The following is a 23,943-nucleotide window of genomic DNA, read 5'->3' as shown; positions in this document are numbered from 1 at the left end:
ATTGATTTGCAGACGGTTCAGCTTTCCGTGCAGAAGTCTACCAAAAAAGTCGTCGACATAATAAAAAATATAATTTTTATAAAATTATGGCAGGTTTCTCTTCCAAAAACTGAAAAAAAATCCTAGAAATTTGTAATTTCAATAAGATTTAGTGTAACAACTAATAGCTAAGAATACCCTTCATTGTAGTGTTGGAGACTGAAATCATTCACAGTTGGGTAATTCTTAAAAAATTTATATATCACTTCATTTCATACTTATAATTGTAGAATTCTATATTCTTAGAAGAAGTCTTTCGGATAAGTCTTCAGCATAATCATTACAAATATTAAATTGATTTGATTGATTTGCAGACAGTTCAGTTTCCCGTGCAGAAGTCTACCAGAGAAGTCGTCGAGATAATAAAAAATATAATTTTTATAAAATTATGGCAGGTTTCTCTTCTAATTTGTCAAATTATCCAAAAACTGAAAAAAAAAATCCTAGAAATTTGTAATTTCAATAAGATTTAGTGTAACAACTAATAGCTAAGAATACCCTTCATTGTAGTGTTGGAGATTGAAATCATTCACAGTTGGTCAATTCTTAAAAAATTTATATCTCACTTCATTTCATACTTATAATTGTAGAATTCTATATTCTTAGAAGAAGTCTTTAGGATAAGTATTCAGCATAATCATTACAAATATTAAATTGATTTGATTGATTTGCAGACGGTTCAGTTTCCCGTGCAGAAGTCTGCCAGAGAAGTCGTCGACATAATCATTACAAATAAACCGGAATTGGTTTTCTAAAACCAGGATTATTATAATTATTATAATTTGTACCATATCTCGCCGAACTCTGTATTCTTCAACCCTGCCGCTTCATCTTCGAACTAAAAAATCAAAAAAAATCTTTTTATATTTTCAATTAAAGACTTTTTCAATTATACAGACTTCACACAGAACTCCCACACGTTGACTTCCAAAATAAGTCTAAGTTAATGACCTAACTGCCTAAGAAAACCAATAACTTGATTTTTCCATATGTATAATATATAATCATTTCAAAAACATACAGAGGCAAATACATATCATATATCAAAGAATACAACAAGAAAATCTTTAAAATTATTTACCAATTTGCAATAAATCGGTTTTCAAATTATGAAGACTTCATGTTGATGTCAACCTTGTAGACATAAACTAGCCTCTATGAAGATACTTCCCTTGAAATCTATTTTGTGTGGTCTATTTTTGCAATTACAATTTAATAAAGCAGACACCAGCTTAAGTCTACTAGGATAGTTGACTTTTGTTGTCTTCCTTTGTTAATTTTTTGGTCAGTTTTGCAATTAAAAACATAGAACAAAGTAGACTTCTTAGAAAGTTTCAACAAGTTAACTTCGATTACAATCTACTCTGGTTATTTTTGCAATTGACCAAACCATTGATTTTGTAGTAGACTTCTAGCTAACAAGTAGACTTCATATATCCGTTAACTAGAAAAAGTAAACTTCGTTGTGGTTAGTTTTGTAATTGACCAAGTTTGACTTTCGCCAAGTAGACTACATACGAAGTCTTCAGGAATATTGACTTCGTTTGCAGTCTGCCATGGTCATTTTTGGTGTTGACCAACATTTTAATTTTTTAATTAGTAAACTTCTTTTGCAGTCAACTAATTAATTTTTTATCAATAATATTACGGTCAATGCTTAAATATTTTGGTCAACCCCAAAAATAGTCACTATAGAAGTCTACTCTTTTATTATCATAAGAAGACTTAGTCTCGTAGTCATCACTAAAAAGTCAAGAATTTGGTCAATTGCAAAAATACACCTTAGTATACTGCAAACGAAGTATCTGACGGAAATATTATAATGCAGTCTGAATCATATTTTTTTGTTTTCAAATGAAATTAAGGAGACTGAAATTTCAGTCTACGGGCTCGAAACTCGATAAATTTTTAATTGCAAAACTAACCACATAGTAGACTTTACATGATATTTTGACGGTTAGACTAACAAATGAAGTCTAATTTCGCAAAAAATCAAGAAAAATCACGAATCTACCAGAAAATAACCTTATGGGTGGTTGTTTCGCAATGTCAAGCAGCCGAAGACGTCTTCTTTAGTTACCAAAGAAGAAACCTAACACCAATTTAATCACTATCCAAAAATCATGACATATAACAAGATGAACACACTTGCAAATTTTCCTGGATTAAAATAGAGAGGAGATGGAAGAAATTAAGTTCTCATAGCATTGGATGTTATTTAAGCTCACGAATTCAGGTTGTTGAAACATTAAAAGCTTCAAATTTGGTTGTTCATGGTTGTTGGAAAATTGATGGTGGTGACACAACCGTAAATAAAAGAAAAAGATGAGGATATGGATGTAATAAACATTTTCGCAAGAAATTCAAATAAATTAGAAATAATAGCATTTTTGTGAATACAATAAACACATAAAGATTTAATTGGGAGAAAATGACAAATGTTGGAGAGAGAAAAAAAGGTAATCAATTTTGCAGTTGACTCTAGGAGTATAGTTTTGTAAGCAATCTAAAATAATATAATAAAACTTTTAAAATCATTTGTTTAAACAAAATTTTTGGCATGTTCGACGGTCCAATTTGACCACTCATTTAAAATAAATTTGGAACCCAAGTAAACAAACTAAAGGTAGGTCACTTTTCTTCCAAAAGAAAGTAAATAAACTTGGAAAATAATTTAACAAAGTAACGAAATTATGCGTTACAAGAACGTTACGACAGTAGTATAAAAAAATGGTTTTGTAGTGACGCTGTAACGGGTCACATCTTCACACAATCACACCATTTAACACGAGTGTGAATATCTGTTAGCACAACGATAGTGACCATTCATTAAAAACGACAAGGCACAAAGCTGGACAAAAACAAATTTATACTACAAAACTCCTTTGCTTATCGGTTTATTTTATTTGATAACCATAATTTTATATTGCATTATACATCTAAGATCTGAAAACATGAGCTCAAGAAAATGTAACTGAAACATCACAAAATCTTCCAACACACATAAACAAAACAACAAGTACATTGACATTGTCAGAGATCAAATCTAAGGATCTCTTTTTAAAAAAGAAAAAAAAAAAGAAAACAACCATGGAATGAGTTTACAATGCCGGTTCCTCAAATTAAGCCTAATAACTTAAGGTTACCGGATACTTGTCAATACAATGTTCCCAAGGGCTGTTGTTAGACGGTTTCACATGCCTTAACGCTTCCCAAATGGCGCTGTTACATTTAAATCCACTCCCAAACGCAATTTGCCATACACGGTTACCTCTTCGCATCCTTCCCTTGGCTTCAATGTAAGCCAATTCATACCAAATGGAGCTCGAAGATGTGTTCCCAAATCGATGAAGCGTCATCCTGGAAGCCTCAACATGAACAGGTGAAAGCTGCAGATTCTTCTCTAACTCATCGATCACAGCTCTTCCACCAGCATGGATACAGAAATGCTCGAAAGCAAGTTTGAAATCCGGGATATACGGTTTAACTTTACCGTTAAAAAGCTTCTTCACGACTAGAGTCATAAAGAAGAGGATCTGCTCGCTTATCGGTAGAACAAGAGGACCTAGTGTTGTGATATTGGTTTTGAGAGTCTCCCCTGCAATCGCCATTAGGTCTTTCGACAAAGAAACCCCGGTTCTTCCTGTATCATCCTGTTCTTGATAAACGCAACGGAAAGCTTTATCGTCTGCCCCACGGTGAGTCCTGACAACATGCACAAGCCTGTACTTAGACCGTCTCTTGTCTCTCGACTTGTTTGACAGCAAAACCGCGGAGCCACCAACTCGGAACAAGCAATTCGGTATCAACATTGATTTCTTGTTACCGAAATACCAGTTCTGAGTCATGTTCTCAGTAGAAACAACAACCGCATAAGTGTTCCTGTGTACCAACAACATGTCTTTAGCAAGATCCACCGCAATAACTCCTGCACTGCAACCCATACCTCCGAGGTTGTAGCTTCTAATGTTACCTCTAAGCTTATACTTGTTGACAATCATCGCAGACAACGAAGGCGTCGGGTTAAAGAGACTACAATTCACAACAAGGATTCCAATATCCTTTGGATTCACATTAGCGTTAGCGAAAAGGTTATCTAAAGCACCAAACATGACCTGTTCAGCTTCTTCTCTAGCAGCAGCCATCGAAATCCTAGCTGGAACATGATGCATAGCTTCAGGGACATAAGTGTCTTCCCCTAAACCAGAACGCTCAAGGATCTTGCGTTGGAACTCGAGAGCAGAGTCATCGAAATCTCCGGTGAGTCTAGAATGCTCCATGAACCGAGAGTAAGGAGCTTTGAGGTGATCAGGTGGGAGATAACAGGAGAAGTCAACCAAGTAAACGGGTCTAGGTCGGGTCATGACATAGACGGTCAACCCGAAGACTAGAACAGCGGAACAGATGATGATACTAACCAGATTGTATTGGAGATGGATCCAGAGTTGTTTGAGATCTTCTGGGTTCATCTGAGAGGCTTCGACGGAGATAACAACGGCGAGAGGGAATAAACAGAGAGTCAAGAGATTTGAGATTAGGTAATGGTAACCCAATTTCACATACTTGAGATTCACGCTCTGGAGAAAATCTGGTAGCCTCCGTGTTTGTCGGATCTGTACCCCAACCGAACCATCACCACTGCCACCACCACCGCCGGTGTTTCGTGATTCTCCGGCACCGGCCATTGTGAAGCAGTAACAAATTAAAAAGAAAAAAAAAAGTCTGGATTTTTACGGAAAAAGGTGATTTTTTTGTAAAGTCAGTCGTCGATTTTTATACATGCGCAAGTGAAAGGGACCGTTAAAGGAGACAAATTTGACGAAGACCCACCAAAACCCAGGAGTTTTAAAACGAGCTGGAATTGAGAACACCCAGATAGAGAAATGTCAGAAACTAGGGTTTTGGTGGGTTTAAAAACGAGGCAAATGGAGAGGGAAACACACAAAAAAAAAAGACCCAGAAATTGAGATGTTTTATTTGGAGGGTTCGAAACCAAAGGTGGTGGTGGTGGTAATGGAGGAGACGGTAGGGGTCCACGCTTTCTTTTGAAACGAATCTTGACGAAGCACTCATCAAAATATAGACAAGATAGAACCGGGAAACGTGATGATGCATCATTGATTTTTTTTTTTTTTTTTTTGAATTTATTATTTAATTTTGTAAATTATGAGAACAATTACATATTATTTTACTATGGACAGTTCCTTTGATTCTATTAGATGCGCCATGTTTTTGTTTTTGATGGTCACCTTCCTTTTTTATGCTCACTTTCATGATGATAATTGTACATTACTGGAGATCGTCTGTAAATTTGTCTCTATTAATCTGCACAATTAATAAATCGTATTATCCGGGATTCGAACCCCAAATATCCTGGTATAGAAACATTAATGAACCCTAGGCCAACCACTGGGCCAAGGGACTTTCACCATGCATTATTAGTTCATAAGCTGTTTTTTTCTTTTTTTCAAAAAAGAAAATTTTTAATTAGTAAAAAAAAGAGATTTTAGCATTTTCAAATTAGCTAAATTCTGTAACTGTAAAGTTTTTTTTTAAAAAAAAAAATTAAAAAATGTTCTAACTAGTCCAAATCTGATAAGTTTTTGGTTAAGGAAAAAAGAATCATTTCCTCTAACTGCAAATGATCAAAAGTGATACGTTTTATGTCGTAAACAACTATGTACATCCCATTAATTCGCGTAGTAAGTGCTAGTCTTACCAACAAGTTATTCTAACATTCTACTTATAGTAAATTTTGTAAGTTTTGAAAAACCATAATGTAAGGGAGAATGTAGAATGATAGTACTAATTTCCAAAAGAAACGTTTTAAGAAATTTATCAAAAATATTTTTTAAAGGATCTATCTATTGTGGTTGAAGAAAGAAAACAGCGACGTTGACTTTGTTGTTGTAAGGATATACTACAATTAAACATATAAAAAATGTGGCAAATCTTATGAAAGTGCTATCCAAATCTCTTTGGAATTTGAGATCTCTATCATCCTTGAAAGTTGAAGTAATAAATATGCATTACACTGTGTTATGAATATAGAGTTTAGGGATAAAGCTGTTGTATATTCTTATTGATTAAACTCGAGGTTACATGAATATATATAGAAGAGTACAAAGGCTTAAGCTAAACCGACATAAGATTAGGGTGTTGTCGAGAAGGCTTTGGCCGATGGGCCGATGGGCCGATGGTACACGGGCCGAAGGACCAAGTACTCATGGACTGTATATGGGCCGGTCTTATGAAGTCCACTAAGTGTTTTACAACACTCCCCCTTGGACGAGATGACCGTGCCTATGTTGGATGGGATCGACGCAATGTGCTTAGGGGATGCTGCCTCATTAAAACCTTACCAGGAAAACCCAGTGGGACAAAACCTTGGTGAAGGAAAAAGAGTACAGCACACATTGCTCCCCTGTTCCAAACATCACTCCAAGTCCCTAAACCTCCGCATTCCAATCTGATGCGTGAGCTTCTTGAACGTTGTAGTCGGTAACGATTTGGTGAAGAAATCGGCTGTGTTGTCGCATGACTGAACTTGCACTACTTGAACTTCTCTGGCCTTTTGTAGTTCATGTGTGAAGAAGAACTTTGGCAGTATGTGCTTCGTCCGATCTCCCTTGAGATGTTTAGGGATAACTTTTTTCTCTGTAAGGTTGTGCCCATTCGAACTTTTAATTAGTTTACGCATTATGTTCGAACATGATAACCATTTAGTCTTATATCTTTAAAGCTCAATAAGTTTCTCTTAGAGCTGGGTGAGTATAAGGCATCACTTAGTTCAATATGTGTGCCTTTAGGCAACAAAATGTGAGCATGGCCGTAGCCCTCTATCAAGTTTGCTATACCCGCAATTGTACTAACATTGGCATTTTTAATGGTGAGGTTTATAAAATATTTTTTATCTTTTAGTATAGTGTGGCTAGATCCACTATCCACCACTAGCTCACTCATATCCTCAGCCATTTCTATATGAAACAACATTTTATGTTTTAATTGTTTATAAGGCAATAAAATAAAATTCTTAAATTTAAATCAAATCAATTATCCAATACATATAAATAAATTAAAGCATAGAATTAAACCAAAATAAAACCGAAAATTTCATTCATCATCTTTAAAACAATCGGAAGTCTCTAGGGAGTCATCATTCTCATGATCGAAATCTCCTTCATCATCGAGATGCACATGGTTGGCTTCTGGATTTTTCTTCAAGATCTCTTGATATGCATCAATAAGATGTTTGGGAGTCCTGCAGTTCTTTGCCCAGTGGTTTGACATACCACATCGGTGACAAACCGATTTTGCCTTGGTTTGTGGCTTGAAGGACCCACGGCCCTTGCTACCACGTCTGCGGCCGGCTTGGCCTCCTTGACCGCTACGTCCTCTGCCACCACGGCCACGGTCGTAGTGTCTTTCTCTGTGGACGTAGTTGGTCTCTTTAGGCTCTCTAAGCTCCTTAGGCTCTGCAACACTTTTCTTTCCCAAATCAACTTTGTGTGCTTCTGGTAATGGGGCTGTACCAGGAGGTCTCATAGCACTATTCATCAGCAACAGTTCATTGTTCTGCTCAGCTAGCAGTAAACACTCATTGAGTTCCCCATAGTCAGCAAATTTCGTTTGCCGGTATTGTTGCTGAAGGACAATATTATTAGGGCTAAAGGTAGACAATGTCTTATCCAGTAGCTCCTTCTCTGTCACTACAGTACCACACAACCTAAGGACTGAGACAATCCTAAAAAGCTCAGAGCTATAATCGTCCACGGATTTGTAATCCTGGATCCTTAGGTGCTTCCAATCGTACTCGGCCTTTGGTAGGAGCACCGTCTTTTGGTGTCCGTATCTGCGTTTAAGCGCTGTCCAAAGGGCGAGAGGATCCTCTATGAATAGGTACTGACTTTTGAGACTCTCAGCAATGTGATGATGCATGTGCTGGATACACTTATTCTTTTGCTTGTCCGTGCATACGGAACCTTCTTCGATGCACTCGAACAAATCCTTTGACTTCAGGTTGATCTTGGTGTTCATTGCCCATAGCAAGTAGTTGTCACTAGAAGCATTCAGGATAGCATAGTCTAGGCTCTTAAGGCTTGCCATCTGCATAAAACAGAAGTAGACATCCGAATGTTAGCATGCGATATTTAAGATCCAACCATGCACTTAATCAATAGGTCATGCAGTATTTGAGACCGAACCATGCCTTAGGCCATGCGGTATTTGAGACCGAAACATGCCTTGCCACTTATAGTTTTATGGTTTAAATTCATGCATGCAAAACAACAAAAGCAAATAGGCTAATGCATGCAACAATTTCTAGATAGGATTTCCTTTTTCTTAAGTTTTCCTTATTCAGTCTAGGATTTTAGTAAAATACTGATTTAATCCTTTTAGATAACCACTAAATTAATTTAGAAGTTTATCTTAATTATGTTTTAATTCCAATTTCATTGTTTTTAGTTTTATAGAATTTTAACATAACTTTTAATATCAGATATCTCACGAACCTTGAACCCCGAACAGCTTCCACGAACCTCGAACAGCTTCCCACGAACAGCTCCTTGTACCGCTCGCACTGGATCTCACTCTGATCCGCGAACCACGAACCTCGATCAGGTTTTGTATGTAACTTGATCACGAGCTAAAGGATGCTCGTGAATCACCAAAAGAACTTCGAGATAAAGAGGTAAATCTCGGAGGAGAGGAAGAACAAGAGGCGGTTTAGGGTTTTGGAAGAGAAAGATGAAATCGGCGGCTGCCTTAGGGTTTTAGGGTTTTAGGTGGTTGGAGTCTATCGTGCTGATAACGTGTTATGAATATAGAGTTTAGGGATAAAGCTCTTGTATATTCTTATTGATTAAACTCGAGGTTACATGCATATATATAGAAGAGTACAAAGGCCTAAGCTAAACCGACATAAAATTAGGGTGTTGCCGAGAACGCTTCGGCCGATGGGCCGATGGGCTGATGGTGCACGGACCGAAGGACCAAGTTCATGGACTGTATATAGGCCGGTCTTATGAAGTCCACTAAGTGTTTTACAACACAATGTAATTTATTTGCCTATACACAGTCAACCAACATTCACATATTATAATTACACCACATGAGCCCATTGGGTTTTATTTTCTTAAAGCCCATTTGCGCTTCGATGGCTGATCTGTTAGGGGGGGGAGAGACAAGAGATACAATTGCAAATCTCCGTCACCTCCGGTTGTTTCGCCGCATTGGCATTTTTTCTTCTTTCCGAAATCGGACAAAGCTCTGACCAGTGACCACTGCTCCGCTATTACCAAAAATAGAAGCCTATAATTTCCCATTTTTTTCTTTTGATTTTCAACTTTCAACTACACTAAGTATTGAGGATAATATAGTGCAAGTTCAAAAAAAAAGAGTTGTAATTTTCAGTTGTGTGATTGATGATCTACCTTCTTTCCCAAGCTTAAATTCTACGATTCGATTTGGGTATTGCAAATTTCTATTTTTGTCTTCACATTAATCTCCGTTGAGAGAAATCTGAGATTTGTTTTTTTTTTTCCTCTCGACCAAATCTGTAAATTTTCTTCTTTTGTCAGCTTTCTCAATTTGGCTACTGCAAATTTGGTTAAAGTGGTTCTTTAGAGATCTCTGTTTGTTCAGATGCGTTAAAAAGTGGTTTCTTTTGAGATTTTTTAAAATGATGGAGAGAAAACGAGAAATGGGGATTGCTCATTTCGCGCGTAGGATTAAACAGCCAAGAGGGATTTGGGTGAAGATGGCGTTTGTTGTTCTTTTGGGTCTCTGCTTCGTCTTCTTCTGGTCCTTCTTATCTTCCTCTGCTTCAACCTTCAATGTTCAGAGAGAGAGCTTCGACGACATAGCTGAACCAGTGTCAGCTCGCACCAAGTCAGCTCACCAGGTATCTGAATCTAGCAAGTTACACGAGAGAGGTAAAGTTGAACCTGGTTTGAAATCAAAAGAAGGGAGAAAAGTTGGTGGGTCTGTTCATAAACATGAAACTAAGAAAAAGAAAGAGCATGCTGTGTCTCATCCACATAAGAAGAAGGATTCGCCGAAGCCTGTGGTAGTAGAAGAAGTTGTTGTTAAGGAGGATCAAGAACATGGAGAGGCGGAATCTGACGACTCTGAGTCTAATAAGGAAGATGGAGAAGAAGGAACTGAGTCTGATGGCAGTGAAGGGGAATCTGATGGAAATGCGGATGATTCAAGTGCTTCAGTTGATGAAGAAGTGGAAGAGAAGAATGAGGAAGTAACCGTTAACGAGATAAGTAAAAAGAGGAAGAGGAAAGGTCCGGTGTTTGATCCTAAAGCTGAGTATATCTGGAGATTGTGTAACACTAGGAGCAAGCACAATTACATGCCATGTATTGATAACGATGGTTTAATAGGGAGGCTTCAGAGTTATAGACATAGAGAGAGGAGTTGTCCCAAGAAACCAGTTATGTGTCTTGTTCCTCTACCACATGATGGCTATGATCCTCCTGTTTCATGGCCAGAGAGCAAATCTAAGGTATATAATTTTTGAGCTTTTTTTTTGAGTTATTTGGTTCAAGTTAGTTTTGATCTAATGTCATTTTTGTTTATATCAGATAGTGTATAAGAACGTGGCGCATCCAAAGTTGGCTGCATATATTAAGAAGCACAATTGGGTGAATGACTCGGGTGAATACCTAACTTTTCCACAGAACCAGACTGCGTTCAACGGAAATGTTCTACAGTACCTTGAATTCATTCAAGAGGTGAGTATCATTTGTTACTTTTTTATGAACTTGCTTTTTCTTTGGAGCCAAGTTCTGTGTTAGAGATAAAAACATGATTGGTGTTTGATAGATGGTACCAGATATTGAATGGGGAAAGAATGTTCGTATAGTGTTGGACATTGGCTGTTCAGAGTCAAGTTTTGTGGCTGCATTGCTGGATAAGGATGTTTTGACAGTATCTCTAGGCTTAAAGGACGATCTAGTCGACTTAGCACAGGTGGCTCTTGAACGTGGGTTTCCTACTTTAGTCAGCTCTTTAGCAAGTAGAAGGCTTCCTTTTCCTAGTGGAGTCTTTGATACTATTCATTGTGCTGCTTGTGGAATCCACTGGCATTCCCATGGTAAGTATTAATTTATCTGACATTGTCGTTTATGCTTTTCGAGTCGTGATTACTTATATATTTCATCAATCTCAGGTGGTAAACTTCTTCTGGAGATGAACAGGATTTTAAGACCTAATGGATACTTCATTCTGTCAAGTAATAATGACAAGATTGAGGATGATGAAGGTTATATATATTCATGTCTTTTACTTCTGCTTTTAGCATTTATCGACTTGCCTATTATATTTTGTGTGACAAAGTTGTCTCTGGTGTGTGGGTTTGGCAGCGATGACCGCATTGACAGCTTCTATTTGTTGGAATATTCTTGCACACAAAACCGAAGAAGCAAGTGAAATGGGAGTGAGAATATATCAGAAACCAGAATCAAATGATATTTATGAACTGAGAAGGAAGAAAAATCCACATCTTTGCAAGGACAACGAAAACCCTGATGCAGCCTGGTAAGTAAAGCAGTGGTGCTAAACTAAACGTCATAAGTTTTCTTTCTTCTTATGTCCATTATGATGTAAAAAATTTCCTGTGCTCCATCTTTGGATAGGTATGTGCCGATGAAAACTTGTATACATGATATACCGTCGGCTATAGAACAGCATGGAGCAGAGTGGCCTGAAGAATGGCCAAAGAGACTTGAAACATACCCTGAGTGGTTAACTAGCAAAGAGAAAGCAATTGAAGATGCAAATCGTTGGAATGCTATGGTAAACAAATCTTACCTCACTGGATTAGGCATTGACTGGTTACATATCCGGAACGTGATGGACATGACAGCAATCTATGGCGGGTATGGAAAAAGGAAAACTCTCTACTGCTTGTTCATAGAACATTTTCGTATTTGGTGATTCTTACTGGTTTGGATGTTGCAAACTTTAATAGATTTGCGGCGTCACTCGTTAAGCAAAATGTGTGGGTAATGAATGTAGTGCCTGTTCATTCACCAGACACACTTCCTTTCATATACGAAAGAGGCCTCCTCGGTATATACCATGATTGGTGTGAATCATTTGGAACATATCCAAGATCTTATGACCTTCTTCATGCTGATCATCTCTTTTCGCGGCTCAAAAACCGGTAAAAAAGTGGTAGTGATCTTTGATTCCAAAATAGCTGATCAAGTGAGAAACCTGGCCATGAAATCTCCATTTTATTTTACAGGTGTAAGCAACCGTCTTCAATCGTGGTGGAGATGGATAGGTTGACAAGGCCTGGAGGTTGGGTGGTTGTGCGTGACAAAGTGGAGATATTAGAGCCATTGGAAGAGATATTAAGAAGCTTGCATTGGGAGATTCGAATGACTTATGCTCAAGACAAAGAAGGAATGTTATGTGCCCAGAAGACATTGTGGCGTCCATGATTCTTTTACTTTTGTTACTGTCTGTGCATCATCAATCAGAGATTACAGTTGAACTATTTGTATACATCTTCATTGTTTACACAACCTGTCTCTCTGTAACTACCTTGATCTGCATGGTATGTTGTGGATGGATGATAGAAAACTGTGGATCTCTAGATCAGAGTTGGCACACTGCTTGTGAAAGAAGTGTCCAGAACAAAAGCAACAATAACCAAGATGGTGATAATGTAGATATGCTTTTACTATTAGTATTGTACTATTGTGTAACAGTATAGTGTATAATTCTGTTATGTTTTATTTCAGTTATGATATTGGTGATAACTTCTTTGTTTGACTAAGTAGACATTCCAACTTCAAAGTGGGTTTCTAGAATACGTGAGAAACATGTTAAAGGTCAATAACTTATTTTCTTTGACTCTAAATGACAAAAAAGTGTAGGATCAATGGTGTTCTCCTGGCAATTAACACAAAATGTAGGTGTAGGCCACCATTAATTGAAGTGCCTACAAGGCTAAGTTGTGATAAAGGTTTCGTGTTTATAAACCGTAAAAATGAACTTGTTGTATTTTAAATTTCTTTCTAGTTCCCAAAACACATTCTAGTTTCCAAAACAACATTTTCCCCAAAAAAAGATAAAAATAGTCGTCGAATACAAACTTTGACCAAGAATATAGATTCAAAAAATTAAAAAAAAAATAAACGTCGTTTGAGATAATTCTTGTTTTCCATTATATATATTAGATGAAGTGGTAATCTAGACATCTAGTCAGTAGAAAAGTCTCATTCCGAACCTTCTCCACAACCTCTCCTTGTTCACTCTGTTTTTGTTAATATCGGTGTTTCTTTCCCCTTTCAAAGAATCTTTATTTTTCTTCAAGATATGGACAAGATCAATACTGATGACTTGCTGGTGAAGATATTATCATTTCTTCCAACAAAAGTTGCTGTGACCACTAGCATTTTGTCTAAACGATGGAAGTTTCTTTGGATGCGAGTGCCAAAACTTGAGTATGATGACAGTGAAACTAAACGTCTCCGGAGGTTGCGAAGTTTTATCAAGAGAAATCTGCCACTACACAGCTTTCCGGTCTTGGAAAGCTTGCGTCTCAAGTTTACTACTTTACCGTTTCAACCGGAAGATATCGAACAGTGGGTTGAAGTTGCAGTTTCTCTCTGTGTGCGGGAGCTTAGCATTGAGTATTTTTCTCATTACAAAGCTGCTACATTGCCAGATTGCTTGTACACCTGCAAATCGCTCGAGACCCTGAAACTTGATGATGAAGTTTTCGTGGTTGTTCCTAATAAGGTTTGTCTTCCATCTCTGAAAAACTTGCAACTAGGAGGAGTGAGATACTGCTTAGATGAAGATGTTCAACTACTCGATGTTTCTCACACGGTTTGTTTTCCTTCGTTGAAATCTTTGCACCTTAAAGAAGTAATCTTCTTCGATAAAAGATCTCTTCGATTGCTTCTTGCCAATTGCCCTGATCTTGAAGAATTGGTCTTAAAACTAGATGAATATGATAATATGGGACTGGAAGCTGTCCCCATCATTTTACAATCTCTGAAGAGTTTATCTATATCTTTAGATCATATTGAGGATTTTCCTCCCTACGTGGTTGAAATTGTCGCTCCTTCTTTGAAATACATCAAACTTGTTGATCACTGCTGCAACAATAGCTTCTTGATTAAGAATATGCCAAAGCTTGAAGAGGCATACGTCTATGCTAATATCTTTGAATGCGAGAAATTTCTCGGATCTTTCACATCCGTTAAGCGTCTAAACTTGTGCTTAATGCTCCAACCCACCGAGGTAATATCTTTCTCATATACTAAATCTAGATCTCATACATATAGTAATCAACATTATTTAACTTCAAATTGTTTTATGAACGCAGGCTAGGAATGTTGATGCAATTTGCTTCAATCAACTTGAAAGTCTTAAGATATGTGTTTGTAAACCATATTGGTCGGTTTTACTTGTCCGGTTGCTCAAAGGATCTCCTAAACTAAAAGCTCTTGAGCTCTACTCCCACACTGTAAGTTTCATGTTACTCAATCGTGTCTTCATCTTCACTTCCGTGTGATTTAACTCTTTCACTTTTTCCTTCCCAGAAGTTCCCATTATGTTTTAATTCTCCACTGATTTGCTGGGATCAAGTGACACCCGTGCCTGAGTGTTTGCTGACGAGTCTCGAGACTTTCAAGTGGACAGACTTACCACAAAGACAAGAAGCGAAAGATATGATTGCGTATATCACCAAAAATTCTCGTCGCTTAAAGTCTGAACCGTTCCCCGGGACATGGTCTCCCGGTTCTATGACCCATGCCCGTATTATTGGAAATAATGTTTTCTTAATATAATAATGATCTATGAAAAACTGCACGTCGTTTTCGTGTGTCATTTAAAACAACAAACAGTTTTGGTCCTGAGAGACGAAACGGTAAAACTTTTAAAACGATAAGATCGTTAGTTGTTAGGTCAGAAGAACACATCACCTTCGTCTCCCACCTCACTTTCTTCTCCGACCAATCACTGTTTCTGATATTTATGTATTTCCCTTTCATCACCATAAGACTTTTTTCTCCCAATTTAACCGACATTTAAAACACTTGTTATTTAACAGATAACAAAGATATTTTTTTCCTTAAAACAGAGAACATTCATTAAACTATTATATAAGATCAGCTCAAACTGGGTCCATATCTCAATCCTCGGACACGCGCTGCGTTCCCATTAGATCGAAAAGCAAAAGCTGTGATCTTCTTTGTGGTGGGTTCGTCCAAGTTTAATCTTGGCCATATATAAAAATTTATCCTTTATAAATCTTTTTTCGTTTTGTTTAAGACGTTGACAAGAGGATTGATGTTGTACACTACGAGTCTAGGACGAGTCAAGTTCTACCAGATTTTGATTTCTTCTTTCGGTAAGGATTAATATTGATATTATTGTTTTTCCAATTCTCTTCGGATCTTCATAGTTTTCAGAAGCTTCGAGTTTGTTGTAAAGGTAGTTCCTTTTGTTGTTGAGGAAGCTTCTTGAAACTTGATTTCTTATCTGGGTCAACTTGTAAGTTTAGCAGAGATTATCTTAGCGTTTCTGCATGTGCAAAAGTTTGAATCTTTAGATTATCTTTTGTGATTCTTATACTTTTTAGTAGTCTATATAGCTTGTGTTATTCCTTCTGTTGTTGTGTTCAATGGGAATCTTCTCTTTTGTGTGACAGAATGATTCTCTTTACCCGTTTAAGTATTCCTCGTTTCATGTCCTCATTATAGTTAGGCTTTTTTCTGTTCCGTAAAACCAGGTCTCTTCTTTTTTTGGGATTTTTCATTGGAGTTTTGAGCATACACACACACATCTGTTTTCCGATTAGACTTTGGAGTGAGAGAATTAACGTTGGGTTGTAAACGGTTGTTGATTCTCTTCCTCTGGTTATGGAGGAGCCTTGTGAGACACTTGACAATGGTGAAGCCTATCAAATATCTAGATATCATAACTTTAACCAGCATAGCTCCAGAAGCTTATCACCCTGGTTGGATTTGAGAGTGTTCTATGTCCGGATAAGCAATTTCTTGGTGGAAGATTCGACCCCTGAAGTCCTCATCATCAATCACATTCCTTTGGATCCAGATACGGTTCTGGAGATTAACGGTGTTAGATTGGGAATGTACTCAGAAGGAGGTTCTTCACAGCTCAGGAGAGATCGAGTAGACAAGAAATCTGAAGAAGCTACTTATGTCAGCACAGATAATATCAGGTTAACTGGTAGTGTGAAGTTTGAGGTGTATGACAAAAATGAGCTAATCTTGTCTGGAACTCTTGAAATGTCTGATTGTAATGGGTTCACTGGGGAATCAAAGAATCGATGGAAGATGAATTGCGAGGCTGAGATCACTGCAGGGTCTGGTTTCCTTAAGGAGAAGAGCATAAATGGTCAAGACTTATCGTCTCCATTGCCAACTATTGAGGTCTATGTTGCTGGTTGCTTCTCAAGGAAACCCATCATCTTAACCAAGACTCTGCAACTTGGTTTGAGAAAGAAGCAGAGTAGAAGATTGGCATTAGATTCAATTCCTGAGTATGAAACTGCAGAGCCTCAGAAAGACACCTCCTCTGTACTTGATCTTCAGGTAACCTTCAAGTTGTCATTTGCCATCCTTAAAAGTTCTGCTTTCATTGTTTTAAGATATAGCATATGCCTGGTACAATCTTCTTTCTTCTCAATGTCTCCCAATTTTCTTGAACATTTTGTTTTGTGTTCAACACATTAATTACTATCCCTGATCAAAAACTGATATTTCATAACATGTTGGATCCTCCTCTTTCCCCATTGATTACATGTTTGTTGGTAGTTTTATGAAGATAGAAGTCATGTATAAACTGAAGTGGTTTTCCCCTGATGGTTTTAGCATGTGGCTTAGACACAGTTTACGACTGAAGAGATAAATAGAAATCTCTCATTTGCCTCCTTTATCTTTAAGTTCTTATCCTTTTGTCTGCTGCTTCTATGACCCACATATGTTTGTCACTTACATAACCCCCCAATATTTGCTTTGTTGTTATGATGTGATCTAAAGTCTGTTGCATTCTTTGGGAATGGACCATTTAAAAAAAAATTATCACTCTTTGTATAGTAAGTATCATTCCTTTTGTCTGTAGGCAACAGAGTATGCGAATTACAAAGAGGATTACGAAGGGGACATGTATTGGAGAAGTGAGTGCATAGATGGAGAGATGTCATGGTTTAATGCAGGTGTAAGGGTTGGTGTTGGGATTGGACTAGGTGTCTGTGTTGGTCTTGGGATTGGTGTAGGTCTTCTCGTTCGTACTTACCAATCAACTACCAGAAACTTCAGGAGGAGGCTTCTCTAGCTAGTTTAGTAATGTATACATTTGCACTTTTTTTTACCTTGAAATTTTGAAAGAATTCCTCTTTATAAAAACCGTTTCTATTTGGGTGTGATGTGAATTAAACACTTTGGGTGTGGAAATGTTGGTGTTTGTTTTGCTGTAAATAAACGAGTGAGAGTATAGCTTTTTTTTGTATTCAGAACTTGGCTGATTGAGGACTTGCAAACTAGCTCTGTAACTAGAGGATTACAAGTTCTAGTTAACTGAATTTTTGGCTTCAGTGCCTTTGAATAAATTTGACTTAAAGTTATTGATACTCCTTTCATATCGATAAGAAAGATGTTTATAGCCAATATGCCAATAAGAGTTACGTTTCTAGCTTAAACGAACAACCATCATGATCCTGCACAATAGTTTTAATCAGGTACATGTAAGAACCAGAGTAAGATTCTTATAACGCTTAACCATGATATACATGTTGTACATATTGATTAATAGAGTGCCAGACTCACTATTCATCACCCACAAGAATACAATGATACTACAACAAAAAAATCAATATTTCCCACTTTCACAAACTTTGTTGCTCTGCCCTTGCAACATAAAAGGCCAAACTAACTCTTGCAATCCTTCCCATCACACTTCCGTTTTTCATAAGCTCTCCCCGAAGGTTTTGTTAAAAAAAAAAACGACCTGCCAAGCAAGCACACCTGTCATGGCAAAGGTCATATGCATCCCCTCTGTTGGATATGGGCTACGCCCAATATGCCACTCGGCCCAACAAGACTCATTAATTACAATCTCGGCCCGACCAGATTGGGAGCAAGTCCACTAATTCCCGCAAAGGGCAATCTCGGGAATTCACGACGAAAACCCTAGACACCCTTAGGTCAACAGTCCCCTATAAAAGAAGAAAGCATTTATTGTGATCACCATCCTGACCCGCGGACAATACCTACAGAGCAATACTTTGCATCGAAAACTGTTATTGTCTTTCGTATAATTCATTCCTATTTTCAGTTCGTCACTTTAAGCTTGCTAGTTCGCTTGTGAACTAACAAGCTCTATCCCGACTTGTTTTAAGTGACGATCTCACGTTTTCCCCGATTAATAAAAGAACTTGCTTGCTCTTTCCCACAAAATCTTTATTTGTTTAAGTTGTGCAATCCCCGGTACAAACACCCTCCTTACTCTCTCTCTTGTGCATCTGTTTCTGGTCAGTTTGAAAGACCAAACATAAACCTCTGCAAGTATTAAGTCTATTCCTTTCTTTGTCAACGAGAGTTGATGATATGATTAGATCATCATGAGATGATATGATCAGATCAACTAGAGTTGATTGGAGGATCATCGATAGATGATATATGAGATCAACATGGTTGATGGGAGCATTATCAATAGATGATAACGAGATCAACGATGGTTGATAGGAGCATTATCAATAGATGATAACAAGATCAACTAGAGTTGATTGGAGCATCATCGAGAGATGGTATGTGAGATCAACTAGAGTTGATTGGAGGATCATCAAGAGATGATATATGATAGGCATTGAGAAATTACATCTAGGATCATCAAGAGATGATATATGAGATCAACGAGAGCTAATCATAAGACCAACGAGATTTGGTAGGAAGATCATCGAGAGATGATAAATAGATCAACGAGTGAGTTGATTGGAAGATCATCGAGAGATGATAAAAAGATCAACGAGAGAGTTGATCATAAGACCAACGAGAGTTGATCTGATGTGTTTTTGTCCCTGCGCCTCTATATTAATACCTACAAGACAGAATACGAAACAGAATGAGTCAGAAGACTGTTATCCAAATTTTCCATGAATTATATAACTATATGATTGAGACACTAGGCATAGACAAGCATATACCTCGATGGACAGGACTGAAAACTCAACAATCCATCCCAAACGAGCTTGCGGAAGAAGATGAATGAAGCGAGATTGAGAAAAAACTCTGATACCATTTCAGATGTAACAATCTTATAAAATACTTCATTTTATGTTTTCAATAACACAAGATTGTTTATTAAATAAAATCTAAAATAACCGATTCTTAACCGTAAACCAAGAGAGCAATTTAACCGATATACATAATCTGATATGACGGAGAGAATGCGACGAGTTTTCGTTTTAGTCGGATACAGCAATGAGAAATTAGCGATGAAGAAGATGAAGTATTTACGGTATGCCATTTGATTAAAAAAATGAAAAAACGATCTAAAAGATGAAGGGCGAGCTTCGAACTCAAGTTCAAGGAGATACAAATGACAACTGTTTTACCATCAGACAGCGTTGTATCATTTTTATATGAAATACAAAGATTTATATATCATTTTAAAGTAATGTCTTACCTGATTACAAGAACAGCTGTTAAGGGTTGTTAACTCACGGATTGGAATATATCAACAATTTAAGAAATGATGTATTTTAAGACCAAAATGTTATAAAACATAACGCAAATGTATAAAATATTATTATATTACATATGTATATGTGTGTGAACGAGAGAGACGAGAAGTAAGTAAAAGAATTCTTCTATTCTTATTTTTGTTGTTTTCATCAACTACATATATATATATAGTACACTAACTTGATGACTAAGCTAAAGTACATACATTCAGTATATATACAAGTACCTTGGGGACTAAAGTAAAATATGGATAAGATTAAAGTTACTTGGAGTAAAAATAACGTCATGGATAATCACAAGTGTTATTATCTGGTTTATAACACAAAAGTATATAAATAAAATATTTTTTTTAAATTAATGTCTTACCTGATTACAAGAACAGCCGTTAAGGACGGTTAACTCACGGATTGGAATATCTCAACAATTTGATAACAAATTGGTTAGTTAAATCACATTTAGAAAGTTTTTTTTACAGTAACTCTTCATTTCAAATAATTCTCTTTATCTCTACTTTTGTTTTGAAAATCGTGAAAACTGGTTCAAAATATTATATTTATTCATCATAACTACGTATATCCAAATATGTAATATATTGATAAGGAAAAGCTTAAAAAGAAAAAGAGAAATGACAACAGTTTTGAAAATAGCTCAAATAAATAGAAATGACAATATACTTATAAGAAATATAAAGCTAAACATTCTTTTTAAATTATATATAATATTATAAAAAACTTAACAGTTTTGATTTGACCAAGTGAAAGTCAAAACAACATCAAAGCATCAAATTTGTAGGAGAAATTATTGTCGGCGAAAAAAAAATTGTTCTTTGTCTAGCCAAAGAAACTTGATATCGATTTTTTCTAACACTTCCAAAATAGACAGCCGCTAGACCAAACATCCAATACTTTTCATGTAACTGGCTGGTACTTAAAAGATATATTTTCTTCCATTTCTCGTCAGGAGGATATTCTTGCTGTAAACTCCAAATGCCCAAATCTGAACCGTTTAGCAAATCCGATAGACACAAACGATCATTGAGACTCCACATTTCTATACTAGTAGCATAATTGGAGTAACACTTTGGTAACAATATCCATCGAAATTTTTCAGTATGAAGATCGATAGCTAGTAGCATTGAAGGTTTGTGCGACGTATTATCTAACAACCAAAAGAGGGATCCATTTGCGTAGACTGATGGTTTCTCTTTGCAGAATCTACGATTATCTAAACAATAAAAGCATGTGTCTCTTTGCTTACCATTATCGAAGGGTATGATCTTGGCCTTGAAACAATCCCAATCACAATTTTTAACTCTTGGATATATCAAAATCACCTTATATGATTTTGTAACAATATATTTGCCAAATCCAGCAAGACTCGGGATCATCTTCACTAATTCACCTTCATAATTCAGCAAGACTAGTTGAGAAACTTCTCTCCATGTTCTATAGGGCGTTGCGGCTAACCTGACTTTAAGAGTAAATGGCCATTGCGAAAATGCCGGAGAAAGTTTTATGTGTTCTTTAGTCGTCGGATTGATCAAGTAAATGTACCTAAAATCATCGTAGATACGAATCAAGACCAATCCATCACAAGACCTCAAGACTTGAATAATTTTTTTGAGATTTGTCGATTGGACCATCAGGAAAAGTGTAGTAACTAGAATAAGAAGGACAATATTTTCCATTGTTGTGATCATCATCTATAGAAAAAGTATCCAAACACAAAGTTGTTGAGTCTGAATCTTGTTTATCAAACTTGGCCGACAATTGTTGGCTAACAACTAGAAGTTTCATATTAGGGGTTGGTAATTCTGTACGAACAAGTTGCTTGTGGGAAAAATAGGTTGATTCGATCATCGATCTCCATTTTTTCGACAAGACTTTGAATCTAGCGAGTGGTTTTATTGGAAGATGGTAAAAGATCTCTTCAACTAAATCCTGTGATATTATAATTGTCTTAGGATTATTATGTTTATTATCCTCCATTTTTTTAGGACAATGATAATACATAGTTTAGAATATATATATATATATATATATATATATATATATATATATGAAAAGATTAGTATAATCTTGGATTATTAATTTTAGAGTTAACATTAATTAATTGTAGAAAATAAGATTTAACACAATTAACTCATTTTAGAACAATAAAGAGTAAATAAATAATAAAGAGTAAATAAAAAAGCTATAAATAAATGTTGATTTCATGAAAAAATTACATGTTGATTAATATATGTATATATCACTAATAAAAATAATGTCAATAAAATGAGAAAATTAATGATTAAATATGTTTTCATATAATTTTCTTTAATTAATTAATCACTTATAATTATTTGTTGATTTTAATCTATTTATTTGAACTATGAATTTTTACATTTTTGATTTATTTTTAAATATTAATAAACTTAGAATTGACATGTGTTAACATCTAAATGATACAATTGACATTTGTCATGATCCTTTTAATGAGTAACTATAATATTATAATTTCCTTATAATAATCTTTTCTAAATTTTAAAATTGTTTAACTTATATAATTTTCTTATAATTGTCTTTTAATATTTTTGATACTGTTGAAAACAAAACTTCTGTTTATGTTTTGAATTTTTACATATTTATTTTTAAAAAATATTAATAAATTTAGAATTGACATGTGTTAACATCTGAATGATACAATTGACACGTTATAAACTTCGCAATGCAATCATTGTGCATCTGAATGATATGTCTCACATATCTTTGTCACTTATACAATCCCCCAATATTTGCTTTGTTGTAATGATGTAATTTAAAGTCTGTTGCATTCTTTGGGGATGGACCATTTTAAAAAATATCACTCTTTGTATAGTAAGTATCATTCCTTTTGTCTGTAGGCAACAGAGTATACGAATTACAAAGAGGACTACGAAGGGGACATGTATTGGAGAAGTGAGTGCATAGATGGAGAGATGTCATGGTTTAATGCAGGTGTAAGGGTTGGTGTTGGGATTGGACTAGGTGTCTGTGTTGGTCTTGGGATTGGTGTCGGTCTTCTCGTTCGTACTTACCAATCAACTACCAGAAACTTCAGGAGGAGGCTTCTCTAAGCTAATTTAGTAATGTATACATTTGCACCTCTCTTTTTTTACCTTGAAATTTTGAAAGAATCCTCTTTTTAAAAACCGTTTGTATTTGGGTGTTACGTGAATCAAACACTTTGGTGGTGGATATGTTTTGCTGTAAATAAAACGAGTGAGAGAATAGCTTTTTTTTGTATTCAGAATTTGGCTGATGAGAACTTGCAAACTAGCCCTGCAACTGGAGGTGCTACAAATTCTAATTTACTGAATTTTTGGCTTCAGAGCCTTTGAACATATTTGACTTAACTATTGATTTGCCAATAAGAGTTAAACCATCATAATCCTGCACAAGTAGTTTCAATCATGTACATGTAAAAACAAGAGTAAGAATTCTTATAACTCTTTACCATGAGATACATGTTGTACTTATTGATTATATAGAGTGCCAGACTCACTACTCATCATCCACAAGAATACAAGATAAAAAGAAAAATTAAATATCTTCCACTTTCACAAACTTTGCTGCTCTGCCTTTGCAACAAAAAAAGTCCGAACTAACTCTTGCCAATACATATCCTACTTATGCAATCCTTCCCGTAAGATTCCTCCGTTGTTCATAAGCTCCCCATGGTTTTTTCAATACAGGAATCATTATTTTCCAAAATCTAGGCCAACAACAAATCTACACAGTTTTCTTGTTTTTCAGTTGTTAAAGAGAGAATTCAGAAAAGCAAAAGAATACAGTTTATATAGAACAAAAAAGGATCCGTAGCCAACCTTAAAAACATTCCTACTCGTTCTTGCAGATTGATCTTTCACATGTGAGCCGATGGATTCCCTTTGCTACTTTCTCGTTTGTAAACCAAAGTATTATATAACGGACATGGGATTGCTCACTTTAGATGGTCTCTAAGTACAAGCAATTAGGACAAGTAACAATCAGGCAAAATTCATCATAAGAGATAGGCTAACCAATTGAAGGAAATTAAAAACCTTCTCATTAGAGGATACATGGACCAACCTCTTTACAACTCTTCAGGTTTATCAAGGTGCATATGAACAACATGTATCAGAGAGTAACAAGACACA

The 23,943-nt window shown here is 36.0% G+C and overlaps 5 protein-coding genes across 8 annotated transcripts; 3 read left to right on the top strand and 2 right to left on the bottom strand.

Annotated features, from left to right (window-relative positions):
• LOC104740640 (3-ketoacyl-CoA synthase 4-like) lies at nt 2,950-5,095 on the bottom strand. Its single transcript, XM_010461313.2, has one exon. It carries the CDS (start codon nt 4,722-4,724, stop codon nt 3,168-3,170), a length of 1,557 nt encoding a protein of 518 aa, XP_010459615.1. The 5' UTR covers nt 4,725-5,095; the 3' UTR covers nt 2,950-3,167.
• Nucleotides 9,244-12,797, top strand: LOC104740639 (probable methyltransferase PMT28). Of its 2 annotated transcripts, XM_010461312.2 has the most exons (9): nt 9,244-9,510; nt 9,621-10,555; nt 10,635-10,784; nt 10,876-11,146; nt 11,222-11,314; nt 11,415-11,589; nt 11,688-11,930; nt 12,023-12,217; nt 12,302-12,500. In XM_010461312.2, exons 2-9 carry the CDS (start codon nt 9,722-9,724, stop codon nt 12,498-12,500), a joined length of 2,160 nt encoding a protein of 719 aa, XP_010459614.1. In that variant the 5' UTR covers nt 9,244-9,510; nt 9,621-9,721. The 2 variants fall into 2 exon arrangements, with proteins under 2 accessions (XP_010459614.1, XP_010459613.1); XM_010461311.2 differs by having other exon boundaries at nt 9,244-10,555; nt 12,302-12,797.
• LOC104743404 (putative FBD-associated F-box protein At5g56410) lies at nt 13,286-15,798 on the top strand. Its single transcript, XM_019235262.1, has 4 exons — nt 13,286-14,313; nt 14,399-14,539; nt 14,619-15,427; nt 15,784-15,798. The coding sequence occupies exons 1-3, from the start codon at nt 13,381-13,383 to the stop codon at nt 14,862-14,864; spliced, it is 1,320 nt and encodes a 439-aa protein (XP_019090807.1). The 5' UTR covers nt 13,286-13,380; the 3' UTR covers nt 14,865-15,427; nt 15,784-15,798.
• Nucleotides 15,336-17,633, top strand: LOC104740638 (uncharacterized protein At1g01500-like). Of its 3 annotated transcripts, none has more exons than XM_010461308.2 (3): nt 15,336-15,427; nt 15,809-16,634; nt 17,164-17,633. In XM_010461308.2, the coding sequence occupies exons 2-3, from the start codon at nt 15,939-15,941 to the stop codon at nt 17,374-17,376; spliced, it is 909 nt and encodes a 302-aa protein (XP_010459610.1). In that variant the 5' UTR covers nt 15,336-15,427; nt 15,809-15,938; the 3' UTR covers nt 17,377-17,633. The 3 variants fall into 3 exon arrangements, with proteins under 3 accessions (XP_010459610.1, XP_010459612.1, XP_010459611.1); XM_010461310.2 differs by having other exon boundaries at nt 15,419-15,510; XM_010461309.1 differs by lacking the exon at nt 15,336-15,427 and adding an exon at nt 15,434-15,570.
• On the bottom strand, nt 20,490-21,772 carry LOC104740637 (putative F-box protein At1g71320). Its single transcript, XM_010461306.1, has 2 exons — nt 21,447-21,772; nt 20,490-21,403 (listed from the first exon to the last, which is right to left on the bottom strand). Exons 1-2 carry the CDS (start codon nt 21,770-21,772, stop codon nt 20,557-20,559), a joined length of 1,173 nt encoding a protein of 390 aa, XP_010459608.1. The 3' UTR covers nt 20,490-20,556.

The sequence above is a fragment of the Camelina sativa genome, chromosome 14, assembly GCF_000633955.1.
Source record: "Camelina sativa cultivar DH55 chromosome 14, Cs, whole genome shotgun sequence".
NCBI lineage: Eukaryota > Viridiplantae > Streptophyta > Magnoliopsida > Brassicales > Brassicaceae > Camelina > Camelina sativa.
This window is presented reverse-complemented; position numbering and strand designations above follow the sequence as displayed.

Coding starts and splice junctions, on each gene's coding strand:
- LOC104740639 (XM_010461311.2), top strand. CDS start 9,722: ATGATGGAGAGAAAACGAGAAATGGGGATTGCTCATTTCGCGCGTAGG. Junction 11,590..11,687: donor GAAAACCCTGATGCAGCCTG/GTAAGTAAAGCA, acceptor ATCTTTGGATAG/GTATGTGCCGATGAAAACTT. Junction 11,931..12,022: donor ATGACAGCAATCTATGGCGG/GTATGGAAAAAG, acceptor AAACTTTAATAG/ATTTGCGGCGTCACTCGTTA.
- LOC104740640 (XM_010461313.2), bottom strand. CDS start 4,724: ATGGCCGGTGCCGGAGAATCACGAAACACCGGCGGTGGTGGTGGCAGT.
- LOC104740637 (XM_010461306.1), bottom strand. CDS start 21,772: ATGGAGGATAATAAACATAATAATCCTAAGACAATTATAATATCACAG. Junction 21,404..21,446: donor AAATATTGTCCTTCTTATTC/TAGTTACTACAC, acceptor GACAAATCTCAA/AAAAATTATTCAAGTCTTGA.
- LOC104743404 (XM_019235262.1), top strand. CDS start 13,381: ATGGACAAGATCAATACTGATGACTTGCTGGTGAAGATATTATCATTT. Junction 14,314..14,398: donor TAATGCTCCAACCCACCGAG/GTAATATCTTTC, acceptor TTATGAACGCAG/GCTAGGAATGTTGATGCAAT. Junction 14,540..14,618: donor TTGAGCTCTACTCCCACACT/GTAAGTTTCATG, acceptor CCTTCCCAGAAG/TTCCCATTATGTTTTAATTC.
- LOC104740638 (XM_010461308.2), top strand. CDS start 15,939: ATGGAGGAGCCTTGTGAGACACTTGACAATGGTGAAGCCTATCAAATA. Junction 16,635..17,163: donor CCTCTGTACTTGATCTTCAG/GTAACCTTCAAG, acceptor TTTTGTCTGTAG/GCAACAGAGTATGCGAATTA.